This window comes from Wolffia australiana, chromosome 1 (genome assembly GCF_029677425.1).
Source record: "Wolffia australiana isolate 7733 chromosome 1, ASM2967742v1".
Taxonomy (NCBI): domain Eukaryota; kingdom Viridiplantae; phylum Streptophyta; class Magnoliopsida; order Alismatales; family Araceae; genus Wolffia; species Wolffia australiana.
In genome coordinates, this window is record NC_135835.1 from 2,857,356 (window position 1) to 2,872,500 (window position 15,145).

General features: G+C 40.1%; 1 protein-coding gene across 3 annotated transcripts; it reads left to right on the forward strand.

Moving 5' to 3' along the window:
* Nucleotides 1-3,179: 3,179 nt before the first annotated feature.
* Nucleotides 3,180-14,864, forward strand: FU (kinase family with ARM repeat domain-containing protein). 3 transcript variants are annotated; one of them, XM_078573329.1, is made up of 23 exons: nucleotides 3,180-3,330; nucleotides 3,435-3,569; nucleotides 3,649-3,723; nucleotides 4,401-4,493; nucleotides 4,582-4,656; nucleotides 4,729-4,821; nucleotides 5,827-5,890; nucleotides 6,004-6,088; nucleotides 6,417-6,489; nucleotides 6,579-6,647; nucleotides 6,752-6,832; nucleotides 6,923-7,022; nucleotides 7,099-7,221; nucleotides 9,571-9,703; nucleotides 10,246-10,417; nucleotides 10,505-10,606; nucleotides 10,686-11,186; nucleotides 11,377-12,495; nucleotides 12,948-13,181; nucleotides 13,294-13,437; nucleotides 13,534-13,614; nucleotides 13,703-13,891; nucleotides 14,466-14,864. In XM_078573329.1, exons 2-23 carry the CDS (start codon nucleotides 3,480-3,482, stop codon nucleotides 14,709-14,711), a joined length of 3,942 nt encoding a protein of 1,313 aa, XP_078429455.1. In that variant the 5' UTR covers nucleotides 3,180-3,330; nucleotides 3,435-3,479; the 3' UTR covers nucleotides 14,712-14,864. The 3 variants fall into 3 exon arrangements, with proteins under 3 accessions (XP_078429455.1, XP_078429456.1, XP_078429460.1); XM_078573330.1 differs by having other exon boundaries at nucleotides 6,926-7,022; XM_078573334.1 differs by lacking the exon at nucleotides 3,180-3,330 and having other exon boundaries at nucleotides 3,437-3,569; nucleotides 4,409-4,493.
* The last annotated feature ends 281 nt before the right edge of the window (nucleotides 14,865-15,145 follow it).

Below are 15,145 nucleotides of genomic sequence, written 5' to 3' on the forward strand. Positions count from 1 at the left end.
TTCCTTGATTTGAAAATTTGAAATGTCACTCGACATACGTTGACATCCATTTTGTATTCGTTATCAAACATGCACATTGTATTATTTCAGGTAGATTGGAGTATCTTATAGACAATTTTGACAGCTCACCCCACAACGTCGAAGGCATCATGCAACCACTAGAGGAAGCATTATCCCAACCTCGACGCATAACACATCGAAGTGTGCGACTCCTCCTATGGTGACTTGCATAGCAACGCCAAGACTCCAATGTAATCGTGGTCAGGTAAGATTTTTAAAAAAGACAACAATAGCAACGAACATGTTGAAGCAATGAATGATGCACTGAGCTTAGTGCAAAGTCAGGTCATTCTTGATGGCGAGGACGCCAACACATCACCATCGGAAGCGTCGCCACGGTCAACCAAAGTCAACACGCCTGCTATGGACCCAACGGCAAAGTCAACTAAAGTCAACACGCCACAGTCAACCGAAGTCAACACCTCGGCCACGGACACGCCGCAACCGTCATCAAGCACGTCTCCACCCGCGCACGTCCCTACGCACGTCATGACACGTCGCCAGAGGCAGATCAACAACTGTCCTTTGGCATGACACGATGCACGTCTTTAACATCTCGTCTCTAATTTATCGTCATTTTCTCTTTCCTCCAAGGCCTATATATAGGCCATTGTTTTCAAGAAACACTTAGGCAGTCATAATTTCAAGAATTGAGTTTTGTTTAACTCTTCTTGGAGGACTGCCCAGCCTCCCCTATCCCTCTTAACCCTAGCCATCGTCACCGCCAGCGCGTCGCCGGCCTATCATCTCTCTTCCATCCTCTTCGCTTCTCTCTCTCTCTCTCGCCATCCCAGGGTAGCAACCCCAGGCCGCCCAGGGCATCCCGCCTAGGGCATCCCGCCCAGGCCGCCCAAGGCTGCACCCTAGGGCGCCCAGGGCATCCCACCCCAGGCCGCCCAAGGCTGCACCCCAGGCCGCCCAGGGCATCCCGCCCCAGGGCGCCCAAGGCTGCACATACTGTTTAGGTTTCGGGGTGCTACCCCGAACTCTGCAAGGGGGCGACTCCCCCCTTGACCCCCCTGCCAATTGACTGCGCAGTTGGATTCGCGACACCCTGTCGTAGCGCACGTCAGTCGTTCCGCCAACGACGCCCACGCCCAAGCACTCCGACCTTTGAGCAACCAGGCCGAGTCTCAACCACGGTCATTCAATGCCTTGAACCTCCAGATCCCATCGTCTAGTGGGCCTCTCAACGCCCGGATTCGTCCAGCTTCGTCACGATCAGAATTTCCCGCATCCTCTTCACGCACTATGGTGCCGAGGTACACCTGAACTCTTTGGTGTCGAAGTGTTCTCCGTTGAGTATTTTCCACCGCCGTCAGGATTAGATTTGGTTTAGATTTTCTGCTTCTTCTCTCTCTTTCTCGAGTGTATCCTCACGACGCGAGTTCGGATATTGATTTCGGTGCTTAGGCATCGTCGCGGTGGGGGAAGACAGTACTCCTGCCCTTGATAAGGGTCGGAGCTACACTACCAGATTTTCATCGGTTTTAAATTCCGAATCCGATCGTGTGATTTCTGTGACTGTTTTATCCCTCATCATCCCTCTACCCGTAGTTTGCCCCGTCAACCCAATCGTCCATTCCTTCATCGTCCACTCCCTAGTCAATCACTCCGTAGTCGTCCTACATCAATTCTCCTTAGAATAAAAGGCACATATTCGAGCGAGTACCAAATGCCTCCTTGCATGTCTCCTTGACCTGGCTCTAACAGACCCAATGGTTGAGCCATTTGCGACTAGGCAAATATGGTTGTTTCACTATGGAGTTGATGCATACTCCGTCAGGTGGGTTGATATCATATTTTGGAGCCATTACAACTTCTTTGCCTCGTTCTCTGACCAATAGTTGATCCATTCACCAAGATAGATAGAAGTTGTAATGGATGGCTCTATGAATGAAAGACTTTCTTGCTTTGATCCCTCCTTTAGTAGATTCAAGTTTCATTTAGTCCTCTTATAAAATACACATCATCAATTAGTCTCTCAGAAACCTATCTTAATCTAGCTCCTCATTTATTCCACCCTAGTCTTTAACTTGCATTTCTTTTTGTCTTAAACATTTCAAAATTTGAGCCCTAAGTATCCTTCAATTTATTTCCTTCCTCAAATGTTTTACTACATATCAATAAATCACACAATTATCATTCTTATTTTTATATTTTTACATTATCGTTATTAATGGCATTAATTTTTAGCATTACTGTTAAATAATCAACTTTAATTTCTTAACAATATCTGATAACAGTCATTGAAACATAACTGTTTTCAATATATCTATCCGCTCAACGATATCATTATCTGTTATAATTATCTCACTGATGATATCCATTATTGTAATCTGGTTAGAAGCCACCTACTGTTATCTTCTGTTTCTATCTGTTATCGTTATCAGACATATAATATACAGATTATCAGACACATTTTCGGTTTTTCCAAATAACAGATATGGTGACATATACAGATAGTAGCACATATTATTGGATCACTTATTTTTATGAGAGAATAATATCATAGATCGAACATCTATTTTTCATTTTTTATTTTTATATTACAACAAAGGAGGGAAATAACTACTGAGTTATCGTGAAGGAAATATTATTGGATCGCTTATTTTTGTGGGAATAAGACAATAGACCGAACATATATTTTTAATTTTTAATCTGTATATTATAATAGAAGGGGGGAAATAACTACCGAGTTAGTTGTGAAGGAAATATTGTTGGATCTCTTATATTTTCAGGGGAAAATAATACCAAAGGCCGAATATCTATTTTTTATTTTTAATTTGCTTATTAAGATAAAATATGGGAAATTACTACCGAGTTAATTGTGAAATAAATATTGTCGGATCGCTTATTTTTGTGGGAATAGTACCAAAGAACGATTACCAATTTTTTAATTTTTAATTTTTATATTACGATAGAATGAGGAAAATATCTACAGGGTTAATTGTGAAGGACATATTATTGGATAGCTTACAATTTGAGTGAATAGTGCGGGAGACCGAATATCTATTTATAATTTTAATTTGCATATTAAGATAAAAGGAGGGAAATAACTACCGAGATAACTCGGTCGGCGACCCGGATCGGGCTCGGTTCTATATTTTTTGAATTCCCGCCAAAACAGGCCTTCATTTTGGCGAACTGGAAGCGAGATGGGGGCGTGAGATCCGATTGCTCGCGATCGGGAGCCGGAAATTTGCGGATTAGAGTTTTTGAATGTCGAGGCCTCGGATAATTGCTCGATAAATCGGAGCGAATTCTTTGGTTGTTGTTGATCTAGTCTTTGTCTTTTCTTTTGTTTTCGTGATGTGTTCATTCGTTTATTGACTGCGCGGGCGACATTTTTCTTTGTCCTTGAGCCGCTGCAGACCGGGGAGTGTACGCGAGGAAATTTAGAGCTTGATTTCTGCGGGATGGGGCTGGAAGAGTACCACGTTACTGAGCTGGTCGGAGAAGGATCTTTTGGGAAAGTGTACAAAGGGAGACGCAAATTCACCGGAAAGGTAACAATTTCGTGGATGTGATGATTTTTTTTTCCTGCACGAGTACTCTACGTATAACTCCGATTCATTATTCTCGCAGACTGTTGCGTTGAAATTTATTTTAAAACATGGAAGGACCGAAAAAGACCTTCAAAATTTACGGCAAGAAATTGAGGTATTTTTAGCTTGACTCTAAGGATCCGGTTATTGTGATTTTTTGGCTGCATGTTTCTACTTGGATGGTCTATAATGTTACAGCAAAAATATTGTGAATTGTCCCCTAAGACTTTTGGGCACCTAGTGTCACCTGTGCATTTTGAATCAGGGGTAGTGGAGGGTTATCCCCGACCAGGACCAGGTACTCCTTGGCGGAGACAATGATCCAATTCGTCTCTCTGTTCTTCGTAGATCCTTAGCCTAAAAAAAGGTTCTCGAACGACTGATTTAGTTGTTGAGACTGATCTTAATGAGTGATATGATATTCAAAGAGGCAAAGAATAATGCCAATTTTAACTCCTGATTCACATATTGAAGTCTTTTTTTTAAAAATGGTTCTTTTTCTTGTTGTCTAGGAAGTAAAACCTGACAGTATGTTGCTGAAATCGAGGCTCTCAGTGTAAAAAAGAAAATTGGTTTAAACGCATCTCCATGTTTATGCCCATGCTTGGAGAACTTTTATCATTGCTTAGCAACGATTACTTCGATGAGCGGCTCATGCTTTGTCCAATGTAGTTTTCATTCTTTCAAATTTCTGTATTCATGGGGACCCTAAACTAGGCGCAGTTATAAAAACCTGACATTTTACTGCAAAGTCGTACTCTTGTTGGACTGCTTTAATGTGATTTATGATAGATCCTCAGGAAGCTGAAACATGAGAATATCATCGAAATGCTTGATGCCTTTGAGACGCCTCAGGAGTTCTGCGTTGTTACTGAGTTTGCTCAGGTATAATCTTCATCTAATGTCACTTTTTCTCGCAAATGCAGTCTTGATTATTGTCCTTTTTCATTAGTATTATGCGTTTAACTTTCAGGGTGAACTCTTTGAAATCCTTGAGGACGACAAGTGTCTTCCAGAAGAGCAAGTGCAAGCGATTGCAAAGCAGCTGGTATAGCCCCTTTACCTGTTTTTGGTGCATTCATGCCACTTATCGTCTGTATGTATTTGATTTACTTTTCAGGTCAGAGCACTACACTACTTGCATTCTAATCGCATCATTCATCGGGATATGAAACCACAGAACATTCTCATAGGACCTGGTTCTGTAGTCAAGGTCTGTACTTTTTGTGATAGTAGTCTTTTGTGTCAACAGTTGATTAAAGTTACGCATGGGTAATTATGTGATGCAATTTACAAACGAATCCCTTTTTCTAGAATACGATAGCTGGGTCTTTCAAAAAAAAAAGAATGTGATAGCTGGGAAGGACTGCATAATTCGAATGACAGGTTAATTGAATTTAAAAGTAATTCCCTACCGCTCCTCTGATGCTTAGTTAGGTGACATATCACTACATATCCATGACATGCTTATTTTTGCGTCTGTTCTACGGACTGGCTGATAATGCGAGCTCTTAGAGCACTTATCCAAACTGATGAGATATCATAGCTTTCCACCCTTGTTTCAATCAATTCCCCTCTTGGTGTAATTCTGAAACCTGTTAAATAATGGCGGAATTTAAGTCATAGGAAAAAATATGACTGAGTTTAGCCGCAGATGAAATTACTTTTGACCTACAACTGTCTTAGTTGAGATTCTCGAATTCATGTGCACAGAGGACAATGGGCAGTACACATTCGAAGGGTGGAAAACATGTTGGAGATTCGAATCTAACAAAGAGATGAACGGAGGGTGTTAGCTACAGTTAACCGCTGTTTTTTTTTTTTGAAAAGTGTTAACCGCTGTTATTTATATTTATATGTTTGTGTTTTTCTTTGTTTCATGTGTAGCCCGTTATAATAGGTCCATTACTATGTAGCCCATATTAGTACCCTATATATTCAGGGTGTACATGTGTCTTGGTGAATAAGAAAATAAGTATTCTGTTTCTTCTCCTTGTCGCCTAGGGCTTATAAGCCTTGGGGTTACTGGTTCGTACCCCTGTATCAACTGTTCATGAGGTCACAGAGGGAAATGTCTCCTTTGCTGAACTGTTGTTTCATGTGAATTAGTTAGGGGTTCCTTATCTGTGTGATTTTTTAAATCTTTCTTTGCATTATCTGGTTTAGTAAAGAATTGAGTATTAAATTAAAATTTTTTTATTATCTTTTTCTGATTCAGCTTTGTGACTTTGGTTTTGCACGCGCCATGTCAGTTAATACAGTTGTTTTACGATCAATTAAAGGTGAGATCTGCATTGGCCCTACTTACTATTAACGATGAACTTTAAGTTTTTATTTTTTGGTGTGTTTCTTTAATAACGGTAAACAATTCTCAGGAAACTCTTTATGAATCCAGGCACACCACTGTACATGGCTCCTGAGCTTGTGAGGGAACAACCGTACAACCACACAGTAGACCTATGGTCCCTGGGTGTAATTCTGTACGGTAGCAAACTTTATTGTGCATTGACAAGATTCAAAATCTCTTTGAAAAAGATTGATAAGATTAAAAAATTGAGGTTTTATTGAAGTTTCATTTTCAGAATCGATTAAATCTTCACAATATGAATAAATGAAAAGTTTTAAACGTGATGTTTTTGCTGATATATTTTATCGTTCGATTTTTGCATGAGAAAACAAACTTTTCTCTGTAGATTATACCTTTTGCATCCAGACTTTGAATAAGTGATAATGTGCTACTATGAATTTATAATGCTCATATTTATTCCTCCGACACCTTCGATAAATGAATATTGCTATCCGTATCAGGTATGAACTCTTTGTTGGCCAGCCACCCTTTTATACCAACTCTGTCTATGCATTAGTTCGACATATTATAAAGGTATCCTCTCTTCTTTTGCCAATTCAACCTTGATATCATTCATTCAACAACAAAAAATGGACTTCGAATTCCTTCATTTTATGCATCAGGATCCTGTGAAATATCCTGATAATATGAGTCGAAGTTTCCAAAGTTTCCTGAAGGGCCTGCTGAACAAGGTTCTTATTATTTTTTTTTGAAATAACAAGGTTCTTATTTTTCTATTATATTCTTTATGTTTAATCCAATAGGTTTGAGAATATTCTTGTTCTTTGGTACTCAGGTACCACAAAGTAGGTTGACATGGCCTGCACTACTTGAGCATCCATTTGTCAGTGAAATGCCCACCGAAACAGGTGACGCCGTAAGTGTGCACATGTGTGGCTGGCGAACTTACTTTTATTTTCCTATTATGTGCTGCTTGTTTATTATTTGATTTCATCTTTTTACACAGCAGAAGAAAGTAGATATTGCTAGTACAGCAGATGAAGGATGTGAAGCTATTAAGAAGGCAGAAGGAAGTCTTCTTGTGCAGGATCTTGGATCTCTAGTTGGTTTGTTTCTCTGCAAGTCTGACTTGTTATTAGTCTCCTCTTGATTATTGTAGGGACTTAACTATGTTTGTTGCAGATGGATGTCAAACGGATAATGAAAAGTATCAGAAGCCCAACGGAATCTTAGCTGATGCTCACATAAAATCTACACAGGACACATCAGAGGACTTTCCTTATTGCGCAGATATTGCTCCACCAGGTATAGTTTACACGCATGTGCTTTTCTTTTAAACATTTCATTTGCTTGCTTAGTCAGCTGTCTATTAAACATGGTTTTAGATATAAGGTATATTTTATGTTATTTACTTCTTGAACTTCTACAAGTATGGGGGCCCTCATGTAATGATTATTCTTCATTAATTTATTCAAATTTATCCGTGTAATTGATGCATGTCTTGTTTTGTTTCTATTTTATTGATTAGTTTTCTGAGTTGTGTGGATGATATTTATAAACAAATTAAATTTCTGAATCCTATAGATAGTAGATATTGTATCCTGAGAAATGTTTGGACTGTATTGGACCAATAAAAGTTTACATTATTCTTGTCTTAAACTCGTTGGGGTCCAAAAACAATCGTCCATAGAATTGATTGACGTTCAAGAAGTTAGATATACTTCAATAACAAGCAGTGGAGAAATCTCAGTCTGAGCATCTCAGTCAATGTATGTGAAAGTATTTGCTTAATTTCTCATTTGAATTGATCTTATACATGGTAGTGATCGCATTCTTTTAAGGACCAAATCTACTTTGGTGCCTTCTCCTCCAAAGCTTCTTCCTTACTTGGGAGCGTGAAATAAATCAAGAAATTTTGTTTCCTTTCCTCTCATTGCGAGAAATTTTTTCAATTGAATCATTGAACAATTCACCTAGATTGCACCGCCTTCCTTGAGCTTACTGTTTTGACAAATTTAAAACACATACCTAATGTTAGAAACATTGCTGGTTACCCTTATTAAATGTTATTTCTCGTCTTTAGTCTTGTAAATGGGCCTCATGTCATAAGTGGCCCATATTGTTTCTTTTCTCTGTAAATCGTTGAACGTGGCCCACAGTTATCAGTGGCCAATGTGACTATGTATCACATGACTTATTCTAGTGGTTTTTTTTTGAAAACACCACTAGAATAAGTCATGTGATACATAGTCTAGTGGTAGAACCCAATGTACTCGGTATTCCACTGGAATGATAATTGTAATTCACGTTCGCTTGCCGAGTTCAACTCTCAGAGAGTGGTGAGGATGAGAGCAGAAAAGATAGTGTTAGAAGAGAAGGGAAGAGATTAGCTCGGCAGAGTGGACGATGCCGAAACTTGTAATGATCATCACTCCTCACGTGCAGGAGTGATCGTCTGTGAGAGGAAGTGATGACTTCAGAGGTAATGGGAGGTGTAAGAACACTCACCAGGAAATCAAAACTACCCTCCCTTCTGGGTTGGAGGGCTTAAGAGCTACATTTTGGGACAGCGTTCAAAAGTGTGCCTCCGGATCGCATTATCTAGGAATAACTCACGTAAGTAGGGTCCACGTACTCTGTTTATTGGCTAGTATTTAAGCCAGTGTGGAGGAATATAAGTTATCCTTTTTGGCTTATTCAAACCCTAGGTGCCAGTGTGTTTGTCTGCTACCACCACAGAGAGGAGCATCAAAGGGAGAGGTTGAAGACACTACGCTAGATTAACACCTAATACAACATTTACTCATACACCTCCCATTTCAACCAAATAATCTTTATTTGGGAATTAACGCTTCTTCGGAAACCTTTAAAGTTTGCATATTCATCTGATAAGAACCTGGGGCTCTTATCGGGGAACGGACAGTGTTGAACATGATGGTCTTCTGCAGCGTTCTTGATGGCGCCACCTGGAAGTCCTCGCTGGCAAATGGTAGTCTGACAAATTAGATTTTACTAACTTTATTCAAACAGATCCGAATCCACAAAATATGTAAGGTTACAATGTGGGCCACTCTCATTGAGTGGGCATTATTAGGCCTATTCTAAGACTTCTAACACATGGTCATTATAATGACACAGACTCAATATAATCTTCCACATCTGGCAGATGGAAAGAGAGGGAGAGGATGCCGGCATGATTGTCGGCAGGAGGGGATACAGTGTGGACATAGGCTGGCAGAGGGTAGATTATCTGGTGGAATATATCGCTTGGAGAAGAGGCACCGGCGAGGTGTATAAGACTCAGAGACAGGAGAAAAAGAGCATGATATTACTTCCTGGCTGCTCTCCTAAAGTGAGGGGCTATCCTATTTATAGGGAAAAACCAATGAATGGAGTATGACAGAAATACCCTTAGGGACCCAGATGACTTAAGTAATCTTTGATACAAACGGGGATCAAATCATCACCATCCTTGACGTTGACTTTCATGTGGATTATGGGATTTATGCTTTTCTCCTGATCATGGCATCCTAGTCAACTGCTCTATATCTTTCCCCTCTCCCCGCCCTACCTCGCTTGATTTATCACTGTATCATTTTAAGCTGATGTCTACGACAATGTAACTTTTTAACAAATTTAAGGGCTCTTCCTCAGGTCATAATGCTTTGGATAAGATAGAGAATAGCTCACGTACAGTAAAAGGTGCTATGCAAGTTTGTGAGGACGCCAACTCACTCTCTATCATTCTTCTGCCATTGAAGGAGTGTTTCAGTATGGATTCTTCCAGGTCCACACACTTTCTTTATTTCATACCATGCCCAAGTTGTTTTTTTCTGAGGAGTCAAGTGCCAAAGTCGTTCAGTTATTTTTGTATTTCAGTGTATTATGACCTAATTTCTTGTTCACGGTGGCCATGGCATAATGAAAAGGTTTCTTTCAAAAATTTTTTTTAAAATGAGAAGGACAAACTTTTGCAATTGTATATCAAATATTGCTTTTTATGGGTGTTGGTCACAATGTTTTGCGCTCTTCAGCCATGGATCCCGCTGTAAACATTTTACTGTGCGTGTCATGTTTTACAATTATTCAATACAATATTTATAGGGTCATTTAAAATTTGTCTTGTGTAAGATAGAGGTAAGGCCTTTGTTGACAGTCTTCAGCTTGTGCGTCCTGAAGGGTCAAATTTCAAAATTTGGTTCTGGACATTTTATTTAGTCAATGGATTTATTTAGTCTAGTTTATCTTGTTTGTTCAATATTTTGTCGTGTCAGCCGTGTGTATTTGATTAAATTTTATGGAATATGACTTTTTGACACTACCTCGCAGAGACTTAAAGGTTGATCTCATTAACCAGTCGTTCAAGATTGTCTCAAATTTGATCGCAGCGGGAGCTCTTAGTGATGCTTCGGTGTTGGGCAACATAATATTTACTATTTTCAAATTCATATCTGTTGTAATTGACGGAAATATAAATGAGTCCAGTGGCCTTGTTGCCAAGGTAAGTCAGTGAGATTTTTTTTGGATCTTTCAATGAACATCTCAATGTTTTTTTGGATCTGGTGAAAAAGTATTTTGAAATTGCCAGGGTTTGTCCATTATGAAGAAATTATTGGATTGCAGTAGTAGCGGCAGTGACACCAATGATACTCTTGAACGATGGCTTGCAATATCTGGGCTATATCCGAAGGTGATTCCTGCTGTTGTTTTATTTTCATTTATGCCTTGAATTCATTGTCTGATCTAACTATCCTGATATACACCTCCAGGTTGTTCGATATAACAGTGATACCGTGGGAAGAGTGTTGTATGAGTATACTTCATGTCTCTCTCTCATGCTTTCTCGAATCGCATCCTCTCTTAGGGCAGCAGATACACAGTTTGAAGAAACTTCTAATCGTATTCTATGTCATGCCAATCAGTCAGGGTTTGTTAATTTACTGGTTGAATGTTTATCAAGTTCAGGGTCAAGTCTCATGTCTGGCTCTTCAGATATGTTGCCGGCAGCTTGTGAAGCCTGTAAGGCCACTTGGTACCTCATAGATGCGTTTGAGACATTGTCATTTAAGGGAAGAAGCTTTTTATTCCCCCTAGTAGTTTCAAAAGGCGATTTAGTGCTTCATTATGATGTAACAGATATAGGTCAACGCTCATTTCTTGGACCGATAGATTTTCTTGCCAAATCCTTCACGGATTCAAAAGCTGTTCAAGTTGCAGTTTATTATTGTTTTCGTAATGGTCTGGAATCTACTCTCCACGCAGTGCTTCAGGTAACTGTTTGATCTTCTTGAAATCACATTTTATGTAATTTAGTTTGTAGGCCAATTTGTAAGATGTGTAATTTAGCGTTTATCTCATGGACACATGTCAGCGATTATTATATACTCATTGAGCTGTATAGTTTATCAGTTCACTCCTGATTTCCTAATAAGATGATGCTTTTTGGGATTTTTTTCATAGCTCATGCTGCGGTTGTGCGTCTTCAGTACCTCAGCATGCAGTGTAGTCTGCGGTCTGCCAACTTCTGCATGTCTCTCTGATGATACCGATGGTGGGGGAGATGGGACAATTATTTCAAATATTTTTTCTCTGCTTTCTTCTTTAAATTCCTCTCATTTTAATAAAGAGGAAGCAGATAAACGCAACCAAAGATCAAAGCTGTTGAAACCACATGCCCTGGCCTTGCACTGCTCTCTTCTCTTGGCTACTATTGCATGTCAATTCAAGCTAGATTCGACAGCTTCAGCCTCTTGCATTCTCACAAGCTCTCCAAGGAAACAGCGTGATCGACTTGCTATCCTTCGCAATTTGTTCACTTCTGGTGATGCATTGGTCAATCCTTTCCAGCCTCACTCCGCAGCAGCAATGCTGGCACTATCGTCACTCATCTCTCTTGAAAAAGCTGGCTGTTCTAATTCCAGCATTAGTGAACTTATGGTCAGCCTTGTGCCATCAGTATCAATACTGTGTCCTTATCTCATGCTTCCTTTGCAAGATGAATCATATGCCAGTAACGATGTAGTGTTATCCAAGTGGAACGGACTAAGAGATGGTTTTGTTGGGTTACTGGAGGCAAAACTAAAGCTAGGATCGCCTTCAGGAGTTGACCAAGCTTGCAGGAATGGCATCCCACAGCTTCTCCTTAACTTACTGGCCTATGAAAAAACAGCAATGAAGGACTTAATTGGTTTATCGCCCATTGGCGTTGTGTGGGCTGTTTCGTTGCTATGTCAGTGCCTTCATGGGAGTGTTTATCGTGATATTCTCTTCCGAAGTCAGCCAATTAAAGTTATAGCTAATCTGTTGTCTGAGAAGCACCTGAAGGCCATCCAAACTTGGTCTGGGCCAGGAGGAGGGAGGAAGGGAGCTACAGACCTGGTCGATGTGGTGGTTGATCTTCTGGCTTTTCCTTTCGTTGTGGTGCAGAGCTCCCCTAACTTGCCTTCTATGTCGGCCTCCATTAGCAGTGGCCATCTCCTTAACGTTGGCTCTCCCGGTGCAAGAGTTGGTATGGAGAACAGGGGTATGGCTAGAGAAATTGAGGAAAAGATGCCACAGTATCTTCAAATTCTTTTGGAGGTTCATCTCAAACTTCTGTTCCTCCCATATGACACTTTGCTACCAATTAAGTTGGGTTGGGTTCTGACAAGACTAATGCGGGCCGCTGACGACAATGATGATGGACAATTGAAGAATTGCCAATGACCTTGTCACCGTTGTCTTCACTGTCAATTGTCCATGTTTGAAGAAAATTTCCTTCATTGTAATCGTCATCACCAGCTAAGCCAGCTGACAATGACGATGACTTTGACGGCACAGGGCTGAAGACTTTTAAGTAGAATTTTAGCAAATTGATGGCTGAACTTGAGGGATGACTCAAACATCGGTGATACCCTGTCAAAGGCAACCGTCAAGGCTAACCCCCTCAACATCATCATCATCGTTAATCACCCTAAAATTCATAAACATCAACAAGGGTTGATGACATTGACGAGTGTATAACCCTAATTGATGTATTTCTGTTGCTACAGGTGGAAATGCCGGGGTTCCTAATTGGTGTTTTGAAGTGTTTGGAAGCAAAAGACTTACCAAGGCCAGTGGCTTTTGTTGCAAAAATGGTGGGTTATCGCCCCCTTGCTAGCCGGCTTCTGGCGGAAGGTCTGTTAGATGAGCAGTGTATGGGAAAGGTCTTAGGCAGCGGCGCTCCAAAGGAGTGTATTCTCGATGGTCTGATGACCATATCTGATTTGGCGCGTATGTCAAAGGTTAGGTTCTTTTTACAATGGATGTAACTGTCGTTCTGTTATTTGGTCTTGCTATCTGTTTGAAAACATAACTCTTTTGCTATACTTCATACACTAAACGACTATCTTGCAGGACTTCTATGAGGCTATTCACAAGACATATTTATTGGAGTTATTGAGAGGCTTCTTGACTCATGACGGTGCGGATGTGCGCTCTAAGGCTTGCAGCGCTATTGGAAATATGTGCCGTTACAACTCCTATTTTTATAGCTCTCTGGTATTTCTTATCAGCTACAGCTACAAATTTGTCTATCATTTTCTTAGTTTTGTTTGAATAATTTGTGGCTCAGTCTCTTCTTCGGATGTCACTCAGGAAAAACATAATATCATAGGCCTCTTGATAGATAGATTGGCTGACCCAGACAAACGTACCCGAAAATTTGCATGTTTTGCTGTAAGCTTCTCGCTGATCATTATGATATGATCATTTTGAATAATGACAGCCCGTCTGATAACATTCTTTTCATTTTTCAAAAAATAAGATTGGAAATGCTGCGTACTATAGTGACGCCCTGTACAAGGATCTCAGCAATTGTATACCTCACCTTACAAGGCTTTTACTGGCTTCCGAGGAGGAGAAAACTAAGTCCAATGCTGCAGGTGCTCTATGTAATCTAGTTCGAAACTCCGGTTCCTTATGCTCAGAAATCATCTCTCAAGGGGCCATTCAGGTTTGTACTCATTCTATTCTTTATAAATTCATTTGGTTCCAAATTTTTCTATTTTGAATAGCGGTTCTGATTTTTTAGTTCTAACATTTTGTTTATTGATTACTTGGTTCTTGGTATTTTGCCAAACCCTTCCCAACCTCCTTGTTTTCCTTTTAGGGGTTTTGGGTCTTCCTTTTTTTCCCTTCTCTTCCTCGGCTTGCCGCGTGGCAATTTCTGATTGGATACATTGACCCATTTATTTGACGGGGCCAATGGTATCGTATACAGATTGGCTGATCATTCAAGGAACTGCCATGTTGACTGTGATGGCTGATGCGGCCCTACTCTGACCCGGTCAAGTCAATCAATCTATTTAGCCGATCCCATCATTGGATCAGGCGGTTTATCGGGCAATCACATTGAATTGCCAAACCCTAATAGTTGGCTAGCAGTATTTAATGTGGGTATCAGATTTTCAGCACTGTTCAGAATCACATTGAAATTCATTTTATCTCCTGGCGCTCAAGCTTTTTACTTTTGACTTAAATGTTCATATTTTGCAGTCTTGAGCGTTTCCACATTGCCTTCTTTGCAGGCCCTATTGAAACTAGTGAATGACTACTCTGCTTGTGCGATGGACCCAAGTAGAGTAAACACCATGAAAGAATCGCCATTGAGATTAGTTCTGTTTGCATTAAACAAGATGTGTGAGCACGCTCTTTGCAGGCAGTACGTGCGGTCGTCCGAGTTCTTCCCTGTAATTGTTCAGCTCACGCGGTCCGCTGACAGTGCAACTGCAACTTATGCTTCTGGAATCTCAGTAAAAGTGTCTCAGAAGTGAATAAATGAGGTAACTCTCCCTCGGATATGATTTTAAATAGGTGAAACTAATTGGCACGATAGGATGGATGCTCATGTAATTCCCCTTCATGTAATCATAACGGTAAAGATTAATTTATAAATAATCTTAATCTCGTGGTGAAGTGTTGAATTATGTTGATTCATGTTCTGGAACTTTTTGTATTTCAATGAAGTTTACTATTCAAAACCAACTTGGAATGTCAATTTGATCCTCGTTGTCTCAGAGTGTTTGTGTTGATTTCCTTCAACCGGTTAGTAATCTCCAATCATTTTTAAGATTTGGTCAATATGTTAGAACGTGGGCTTATTATCCTGAGCATGAAAATATCTAGATAATTGAACCAATACATCCAGGTTTGCAGAAAGTGGTCATTCTTGTGTTTTAGCTTAGAAGTTCTCTACTAACATCAGTAT

Coding starts and splice junctions, on each gene's coding strand:
- FU (XM_078573329.1), top strand. CDS start 3,480: ATGGGGCTGGAAGAGTACCACGTTACTGAGCTGGTCGGAGAAGGATCT. Junction 13,182..13,293: donor ATTTGGCGCGTATGTCAAAG/GTTAGGTTCTTT, acceptor ACTATCTTGCAG/GACTTCTATGAGGCTATTCA. Junction 13,615..13,702: donor GAAAATTTGCATGTTTTGCT/GTAAGCTTCTCG, acceptor TCAAAAAATAAG/ATTGGAAATGCTGCGTACTA.